The sequence below is a fragment of the Sinocyclocheilus anshuiensis genome, unplaced genomic scaffold (assembly GCF_001515605.1).
Source record: "Sinocyclocheilus anshuiensis isolate Anshui unplaced genomic scaffold, SAMN03320099.WGS_v1.1 scaffold1299, whole genome shotgun sequence".
Taxonomy (NCBI): Eukaryota; Metazoa; Chordata; class Actinopteri; order Cypriniformes; family Cyprinidae; genus Sinocyclocheilus; species Sinocyclocheilus anshuiensis.
Genome location: NW_015538011.1, coordinates 888,029 through 898,218, shown reverse-complemented (window position 1 = coordinate 898,218; position 10,190 = coordinate 888,029). Strand labels below are relative to the sequence as shown.

General features: G+C 39.2%; 1 protein-coding gene across 1 annotated transcript in view; it reads right to left on the bottom strand.

The window, feature by feature from the left end:
* LOC107677852 (guanine nucleotide exchange factor VAV3-like) overlaps positions 1-10,190 on the bottom strand; it is a 50,982-nt gene that overhangs the window by 8,692 nt on the left and 32,100 nt on the right. Inside the window, exons 20-25 of the mRNA XM_016472918.1 lie at positions 7,118-7,248; positions 4,820-4,885; positions 3,656-3,690; positions 3,405-3,521; positions 2,610-2,697; positions 779-887 (exon numbers count right to left, since the gene is read on the bottom strand). Coding sequence (XP_016328404.1) covers positions 779-887; positions 2,610-2,697; positions 3,405-3,521; positions 3,656-3,690; positions 4,820-4,885; positions 7,118-7,248 — 546 coding nt within the window. The remainder of the gene's footprint in view (positions 1-778; positions 888-2,609; positions 2,698-3,404; positions 3,522-3,655; positions 3,691-4,819; positions 4,886-7,117; positions 7,249-10,190) is intronic.

Genomic DNA, 10,190 nt, shown 5'->3' with positions numbered 1-10,190 from the left:
ACTTTATCTGAATGTGTTTATTTTTGCAAACCTTTACTTTTATTTCATTACTGTAACAGTTCGTAGTTCGGGAAGAAGGAGGCGGGAACCGGCAAACATTCAAACACAACTTTAATAATAAAATAAACACAAAATAGTGTTTTTTGCAGCCCTTTGCGGACGACTGTCGTGCACAAATAGAACCAAAACACAAAATAAAATCCAGGCCTGGTTTACTTGTTCTATATATTTATTTTTTTATTCTTCTTTTATTATTTGTGTTTTTGTTCTGTCGCTGTCATTCTGTTGTACTGCGGAAGCTTCTGTCATGAAAACAAATTCCTCGTATGTGAAAACATACCTGGCAATAAAGCTCATTCTGATTCTGATTCTGATGTTCCTTGCTGTAGTCACAGCCAGCTTTGGCATTGTTTGAATACTGTATGAATACTTCTGGCATGTCTGTCACCGGTTTTGACGTTATTGTTGTGTGTTACATTAAGAGTGATGCAAAAGACATTTGAAATCTGATTTGAGCAGCCAGAGCATCTAGACTGAGATGCCTCTGTAAAAATCTAATTGGAATTGCACTTCAAACCACCTCCATATGTGGTTTAAATAAAATTTGAAAAACAAAAAATCCGATTTCATGTGTTTTTTGCTGTTCAGACCTTCAAAAACCCATCTGGATAATATCTATTATGCAAAAAAAATCAGATTTTTGCTAAAAGTCTTAACAAGGCCTAACTAAAGTCATCATATAGTCAGAGCAAATTTAAACAAGGTGTATGATACTCACCAGCAGGTCTGAATCCACTATCAAGCTCCTTATAGGGCACCTGCAGAGTAGTGTCCAGAGTACGGAAACCCTCTTTCAGAGAGTGCTGTTTGTAATACTCAACCAGTCCCTGGACAGAAAAAAATCACAAGTTTAAAAGCTTATTTCAGGGATTCCCAAAATGTTTTGCCAGCTGATCTTCTTTGACCTAAAATATTCACTTAAAGTCCCCCCTGTAATTTTAAGTTAATATTTCAATAATTTAACAACACATTCCCATGTTCACAGTTCTCTTTTTTGTTGCTTAATGGTTAAATCACATGAAGTCAAACAAACTAAATATATCATCTTTTTAGTAAGTGCTTTTGATTATTTTTATTTATTTCCATAAGTTCGTACTTACATATTATCAGATTGAGTGAATAGTATGCATTTTTGGCGTGCTCTCCGAGGGGAGGGCTCCGAGCTCGGAATATAGCCCGAACCCAGAGAACTCCCCATATCCCCAAGCTGGGAGAAGAATAGTTAGGAATAAGGAGGGGTGCCAGAAAAACTGTCGTGGGACAGAGGTAAGTTGGCTGTATATATTTACTATCATGCTAATTAAGTTGATTATCTGAACGTGCTCCACCTGTGCTGAATTAGTTGATTATCTGAATGTACTCCTCCCGAACTTTGTTCAAAAGATTATTTAATTTTACATTTTTATGAGTTCTGTCAGAACCACTATCAGCAAAGATGATTGACAATTAGCATACAGTTTGGATTGGTGGTATGGTTCTGTTCTGGGCAAGAACTCCCTGCACATCCATGCAGCCTAGCATGGATAAGAGCAGGGAGAGCAGTGATAACCCCCAAAACAAAACCATATGCTGATATCCCTCAACACAAACTGTGTTTCCCTGCACATCCATGCAGCCTAGCATGGATAAGAGCAGGGAGAGCAGTGATAACCCCCAAAACAAAACCATATGCTGATATCCCTCAACACAAACTGTTGAAAATCTCACTGCCTTAAGCAACAAGCATGTTGCCCTTACTCAATAATCCAACGAGTATGTTGCCAAAACCCGCATAAGCCATAGCAACAAGCATGACATAATGAGCATGTTGCCAATACCTGAAAAGCTTAAGCAACATGTTCTAAATAACAACCCGCTAGCTTTAAGACAAGCATATTTCCAACAGAAACCAGATAGCCTTAAGAACAAGCATGTTCCCAATACAACTACTAACTCAGTCACTTATAGGTAGACGTGAATCAGCTGAGAATCAGCTGATGTGAACTTGACTAATGTGACCTGCCAGAACTAACACTACGCTTGATTTAATTCAGTATTACCGTTCCAACAACTGCAGTGGGGAAACCCTGCCTTATAAAACAACTGCAATTGCTTATAGATGCTCACACTTACAAAAACATACATACATTGTTTTATGGATGTGCACCATGGTAATACCATGTATTCTTTGACACACCCTGGAGTACCATGATATATGAATTAATAATTATTCAGTACTATTGTATACATTAAAGCTTTCCTTATTACATGCTGTCACCACAGTATATTTTATTAGGGAACTAGCATTTTATAACCATCTAGAAGAAAATTAAAAAAGGTTGCAGTAATATTGATAACTCTGATTAATAGCTGGACTCACATTATTAATTATGCTAATGAAATACAGAAATATGCAGATCAGCATATGTTCTGGTTTTTCGATAAAAAAAAGCTCAGGTCTCTGCAGCACAGCCAGTGACACTAAATTATAGCACCCTACATATGTATTCATACGGTGATGATAAATATAGCAAATGATGATGAAGACCAATGCTCTCAAACCCACTTACTAATACAGTCTTGAACATCCTGCTTTCAGCAATGTAGAAACAGCCCTCCTTGGTGAGGATCTTAATGTGCTTTACATCATTGTTGTACCTGCAGATGGCAGAGAATTACTGTAACCATACCAAGATTGTCAATATTTCAACAATGTCAGCCATCTTAATGACGTTTTCTTGGGAATGTGCTGACAAACAAAAGTTAATGCCTAAGATGAGCAATAAGTGAGTGTTAATAAGTGAAGTGAGTGAATGATGACAGAATTTCCATTTATGGGTGGAATAATACTGGATCTAAAGATGTCATGAGAAGGAGATCTAATGTTCAGTGGTAGGTTATTCTATAACCTTGAACCAGATATATAAAATCCCCAATCCCCTTTAAACATTAAACGTGAGCTTGTTGTGGAGAGCTAACTATAACTATAAGGATGTGGAATAGTGCTGTCAGTCCCTAACTCCAAGTCAACACATTTAGAGGATAAAATATTTTGACAAAGACCTTGTGATTGGTTTAAGCATGAGACATGCAACTATTAAATGTTCTGAGGTAATAAAGCCCATAGTGAGTATGCAGTGTGGTCACTCACTGACCACATCCATGCTACTCATTAAGCTGTATGCAAATTCCATGATGCATAATGCATTGGGTTGCACACAGAGGGAAATGCATGAAGAAATCTAAGCCTTGCATGCAAAAGGACATTCGCGCAAGGACCTCACGGACCATCCGTCATGCCAATTTCATGTGCAATAAAAACACGCTGGCACAAATATATGAAGTTGTATAATAGCTAGACGTACTTGATGCTGATAGCATACTCTCTGCTCTCCCGGCTCCTGTATCGCACCAGGTAGGTGCTGTTCTCTCTCTCCATGAGCTCAGACTCTGCGTGGTGCCTCTCCATGGGTCCAGCGAACCTGCTCGCATGAGCCAACATGCACGTGGTTAAAACCAAAACAACAACACTCAGCACATGCAGTCATGTAGATTATTTTGTGTGTCATGTAGATATTGGAATAAATGTGACTAAACATTTAGTGTTGAGACTTACCAGGGTTGGGCTGAATAGTCAACTGTCCTTGGTCCCTGTGGATGAGAAACATTATAAACAATGTCATACATATATACACTACAAATTCTATCATGACAACTCTAGGAAGATTTAAGCATGGTAATGGATATAACAATGTTAATGTATTTGGTCTTGGCAGATTAGATATACTACACTGCTGAATTGCTGCTGCTGTTGGTTATTGCTGTTGTTGTAGATTATTGCTGCTGCTGCAAAGCAAGTACAGGAACTTGCTACTGCCAATACATACGCCAATACGGTGCTGGGGTTTCAGAGGAACTCTGAAAGCGCGCTGCAATGCTCAAGCGAATGCTAATCAGCCATTTAAATGTAAAGCAGCAAGCTCATCAGCTGCATATGCAACATGAATATCATCACGCTGTGAATATCATCAGTTTGCATTGAGGACCCATCAACCTGCGCCATCTAGAGTTTCATGACAGAACTTGGCATTTACATCCATTTATGTTTTTCATTATCTATAAACATTTTGCTGTAAAGGTTTGTGCTGAAACTAAATTAGTTTTGTTTACAGATATTATATATACATATATATATATACAGTATATAGTCAAAGTTGAATTTTCACATAATCCTTCTGAAATCATTCTAATATGCTGATAGCACATGTGACAGTAAAAACATTTATAATATTACAAAACAATTCTATTTCAAATAAATGCTCCTCAGTAAACTTGCTTTTCATGAAAGAATCCTGAAACAAAATCACAGCTTGCACAAAAATACTAAGCAGTAAAAACTGTTTTCAACATTGATAATAATATGAACTATTATTAATAACTAAGCACCAAATTACCATATTAGAATGATTTCTGAAGAATCATGTGACACTAAAGACTGGAGTAATGGCTACTGAAAATTCAGCTTTGCCATCACAGGAATAAATTACACTTTCAAATATATTAAAATAGAAACCATTATTTTAAATTGTACTAATACAACAATATTACCGTTTTTACTGTTTGATCAAAGCTTTGGTGAGCATAGAGGCTTCTTTCAAAAATATTTAATAATCATAATTATTCAAAACTTCTGGCGACCAATGTACTGTATATAGTAAACACAAATATAAATCAACAGCATTACAATGATTACGCAAGTCATACAAATATACATACTTACACATGGGCAGGGCTTGACTGCATCACTTGGAAAGAAGCCGGCCTCTTGTGTTGTCAGGATTTTGCCCTGCCAAGACGTGTGGTTGTTAATTACATTATATTTGCCTTGAGGTGATGCTCTCCCCTCCCCTTTGCATTAATAAATCTAAGACAATTAGCTCACAACAAGCAGTGAATCTCATTTAGAGCCACAGTTAATTACTGTTCAGCCCCTACCCACGGTTAAATTCCGTTACGCATTAGAATGAAAGCATCATCTAATGCTGAACAATCATACAGCTTCCACGGCAGAACCTCGTGAATCATGACACTCGCCAATAAGCCATTGTTTGATATTGCTGCTCTGAGCATATTTAGATTTATGAATTACATCAGACCCGAATTTTGTATTATGTCCTCACGCAATAGATTGTATTGAGCAATCGCAGGCCGGATGCCAGTTTTAAAATAGGCTCATTTCTTGCATGGCTTCAGACACAATTATCTGTATATTTTTGGATAAAAACTGACAATTCCCCCCGACTCAGTGTGAAACAACAGCTGGGAGGTTATAATGCACTGCGAATGCGGTGGAACCAGATGCCAAAATTTAGCAGCCTATGATTGATTGTGAGTTTGGCTGAAGGTTTGACTGAGGGTGTAATTAGCCTCTTCTCAAACAACTATACTGCAAAATATATATTTTTCTTTAATGGCTCCCTTTAAGATAATCTTTAACAAGTATGAAATTAATTTCAGAAAAATGCACCTCTACCACAAATTAGATCAGAGCCCCAAACTGGAACTGTATTCATGATTTATTCAGCTTAATAATGTTTAGCCATAGCTTTTGAAAGCCCTTTATATTTGTTATGCCACAGATAAGCGTATGATAAAGATTAAACTTATTACCCCATTAGAGTAAACCGTTGGCAGCCTAAAGGATCAAATTAAATTACAGTGATCGATTGCACTGTTCTGGCAACGGGACAGAGATAATTGTCTTCCAGTAACATGGGAGATGGATGCTTAGTGCTCTGTAATTCCATTCTTTGGTGTCATGGGACCCTGAAGATTTAGTAGCCTTATTAAGAGTTAAGTGTCATTTCACACAAGATAAAATAAACCAGTGATGTACATTATCATTCAACAGTAGCGCTTCTCGCTCCCCTCTATGACCTGCCTAGTGTGTGGAGAACCACGGCTGACACGCACGTCTAGCCACTGCCCGTCGCAGTCTGTTGGCTCGGTGAATCTCTTGGCATCCATTTTTGAGCTGTAGGGGTTTTTTTACCTCGGTGTGTGCTATCAGGCAGAAATTGCCCAGCATAAAGCATGGGAAATCTCACTAAGTGTCTATTCCCCGCCGAGCTGTTCGAGACGCGTTGGCCAGATTGGGGTAACACCAGGAGGAAGATGAGGTTTTAGTGTCACCATAAACCATAGAGAAAAAAAGCCACAACAGCCCGGCACAAGCCAGAAATAAATAACACAAGAACAGTCTGTGACAATAAACTTGAGACAAAACTGCAATGCTGAAACATGCCTGACTGTACTCTGTAGTCACTATATCTGACGGCTCATTTAGGTATCAGTTCATATTAGAAAGCAATGTGAAAAAAAAAAGTTTTCAGTCATTATTTAGTTTACACTTTTGTATATTGTACTAAAGTTGTAATTACAGATTGTTGAGTACGGAGTATGGTAAATTGAGTACAGGTCTGTTTGTATTTTCAGTAGTAAATACAGTAATTTACACTTTTGTATATTGTACTAAAGTTGTAATTACAGATTGTTGAATATGGAGTATGGTAAATTGAGTACAGGTCTGTTTGTATTTTCAGTAGTAAATACAGTAATTTTCCGGCAGCCATATCACCCTGTAGCCCAAGACTGGTTACCCACTGAAGCGAAGCAGGGTTGAGCCTGGTCAGTACCTGGATGGGAGACCTCCTGGGAAAACTAGGTTGCTGCTGGAAGAGGTGCTAAGGAGGCCAACAGGGGGTGCTCACCCTGCAGTCTGTGTGGGTCCTAACACCCCAGTATAGTGATGGGGACACTATACTGTCAACAAGCACCGTCCTTCGGATGAGACGTTAAATTACTTTAAATCAAATTTTATAATTAACTTCCGTTGGCTATGGAAATACAGGTTATTGCATTTATCTTTTTGTTGAAATGTCACATGACATATCTGTGGAAAAGGTTATGTGTGCCCTATTTGCTTTGATATATGTTGTGATCAAGCTTCAGGGTCCCATGACACCACAGAACACAATTCCGCTATTTGGTGTTTAAATAGTGCTGTACTTCATCTGACCTGCCACCAGGAGCTGTGAGGATCGGCACAGATGACCTCTATGACATCACCAATCTGAGCATTCAGCGGTGGTCCGCCCAGAGGACTGGGAACCCCAAAATAGTCTCTGATGACTAGCATTTTTGGCAAACCTGTAAAAACAAAATGTGACATAAAATCAAAACTGCCACTATTCCTAAAACTTGTTCCTGGTCTTCTTTTGCATGTTGCATTTGTATACATAATTAATAATTCCAAATAAAAGGTTTTTGACCTACTTTACTTCTAAAAAGTTTAGATTTTTTGGTGACCAACCCTCTTATATTTGAACCACTTGGCTCCATTTTGGTACTTAACATACAATTTTTACAGTCAGCAATTAATTCCCAGTGGAAACAATCAAGTCCTAATTGAGAGCAATTAGGCAAAATATCTCTCCCAAATAAAAAATTACAAATAAAGATAAAGCCAGAAAAATACCTCTCAAACCAGCAGTTAATGAAAATGTTACCCCATATCCTTATGATACACTTAATAACAATTATTCGTAGTGGCTTTTTATAAAGTTTATAAAAATTAATTTCACATCAAGCTTTACAACCAGTGTTTTTGCTCCACTACAGCATTGTGCTGGAGCTCAGTGGGTGACCCTTCCAACCCAAAGCAAATGTCCACTTTTCTCTTTCACAAAGGACAAATAAAGTGACGCAAAGCAGCAATTGTTGTTTCCACAACCCCATCCACTAAATCAGAGGCAGTGACACTAACCAATGACAGAGAAGGAGATCATCTGAGGCCGTTTCTTACACTAGAGCCTAAAGAACATAATCTCCCCCTGAAGCCTTAGACTGAGGCTGGGGGTTTCTTCTAGCATAAAACAGCTCCATCGAGTATCCAGTCTATAAACATCTTGTTTTTAATACTGCCAGGTGCCCAGGTCTTAAAGTAGACCGTAAGATCTGTTGTTTTACATGTATTGGAGAGGTTTATGTGGATCTATGCCTCTAGACTGAACTGCATGGTCCTCGCTTACTAAACTAATGTTCTTGTCTTTGCTTTCATAAACTGTATAAAAGTTACAGTAAATAGTATGTGATCATTAAGCCTTTTGACATAATATAGTTAATTAAAATATGACAGTTATAGTGACTTTTACAACTATAGGCCTTTTACAACCAGGAACTGATTTAGTGACAGCCAAGGCATGTTTCTGGTAGTGATCATACAGTATAGTGGTATGTGTGTATGTACTGTATGTACGTATGTTTATGAACTGTATACATTACCATTTAAAAGAATGGGGTAATATTTTTTAAATGATTTTGAAGTCTCTTATGATTTCCATGGCTGCATTTATTTGATCAAAAATATATTTAAAACAGAAATATTGTAAAATATTATTACAATTTAAATAACTCTTTTCTATTTTAATATATTTTAAAATATAATTAATTCCTGTGATGGCAAAGCTGAATTGTCAGCAGGCATTACTCCAGTCTTCAGTGTCACATGATCATCAGTGTCACCATAAAAAAAAAAAAATTCTAATGATTCAGTGCTCAAGAAACTCTTCTTATATACATATCCTAAAAAGTATAATAAAATAAAAAGTAAATATTTAAATTCGATACTATTACTAAATCAAATTCATTCATTCATTCTTAAATATAAATTCCAAAAAGTCTTTTTAAATTATACAAGATTAAGTGAGAATTTGATAATGGCAAAGTAATCTTTATGTAAAAAATAGTGGAAAGTACAGACATGGATCAAATTAAATAAATATTTATTTATAACATATACATTAACAATAGCAATAAATCATAATTTATTGATTCTACCAGGCAGAGGGCATTATGGGAGATGGAGTATGGTAAGGAAAAGGTGATGGAGACCTCTGGTGGCGACTGGGAGGAACAGCAGGTACCGAATTCATGACAAAACCCTCATTCGAAGGAGCGCTTCCAAAAGTTCCTAAACAGACTAGGAGGAAGGTGGAGCGGAAGCAGATCAGGGGGAGGGATGGAGGGCCAGGTCCATGTAGTGGATGAGGACATGGGGACTGAGGCAGAGCCGGCGAAGCAGGAAGCCAGGGCAGAGCAGAGAGCCAGGGTGGAGCTGAGGCTGAGGATCACCAAGGTGGAGCAGGTGGAGTTGAAGACCTCCACGGCGGAGCAGACAACCACCAAGGAAGAGCAGTCAGAGATGGCCTCCTTGGCTGTGACAGGGCAGACTGAGTTCTGAAGTGGGCACCACCACCTTGAGAGGAGCTGAAGTGGACGTCGCCGCCTCAGGAGGTTCTGCAGCGGAAGCTACCACCTCGGGTGTGTGTGGCCCAAACACATCAAATAGTAAACCCCATGATGGGGAGTGTGGCAGATAGAGGAATGACTTCAGGAACTACAAGGCTTTGAAGCATTGAGAGTGCTGAGGCAGCGGTGCTTGAGAGCGCTGAGGCTGCGGAGTAGCCAGTAGCTCGCACCGACACCATCGGTGGATCTGCCACACTGGCCATCAGCCCCAAATGCCTTTGGAATGCCTGAGTGTCTTCAAATGCAACGTTCACGATGACCGGGAACACAGGAGTGACATCCGTAATGGTTGAAGGCTGTGGCGTGACATCCACGACAACTGCAGGCTCAGGCGTGGCGGCCATGACGGCTGGAGGCTCTGGACTGGCGGCCATGTCGGGACGAGAATCTGGAGTGGCAGCTGTGACGTGAAGAGGCTCTGGAACAGCAGCTGTGATGTGAAGAGGCTCTGTAGTGGTGGCTATTACGTGGAGAGGCTCTGATGTTGGGACCACTGGGCTTGGGAGTGCTGAGAGTATCGCTTGAGATAACCAGACTAGGAATCCAAGATGGGCCAAGCTCCGCAGCCGCCGGAGCTTGCTGGTATTGGCCAAAAGTGCATAATCCAAAAATTCATAGAGTGCCCCTCGAGGACCATCACGGATGAGTATAGTTTTCAGTGGGTGGAAAAAAGCCCGGGTATGGCTAAGTATTCTGTTACGGAGCTGAGGCTTTATTTAATAGAGCGTAGTCAGAACAGGCAGAGTCAAACAACAGCAAACAATATCCAGGGTGAGCCAAAA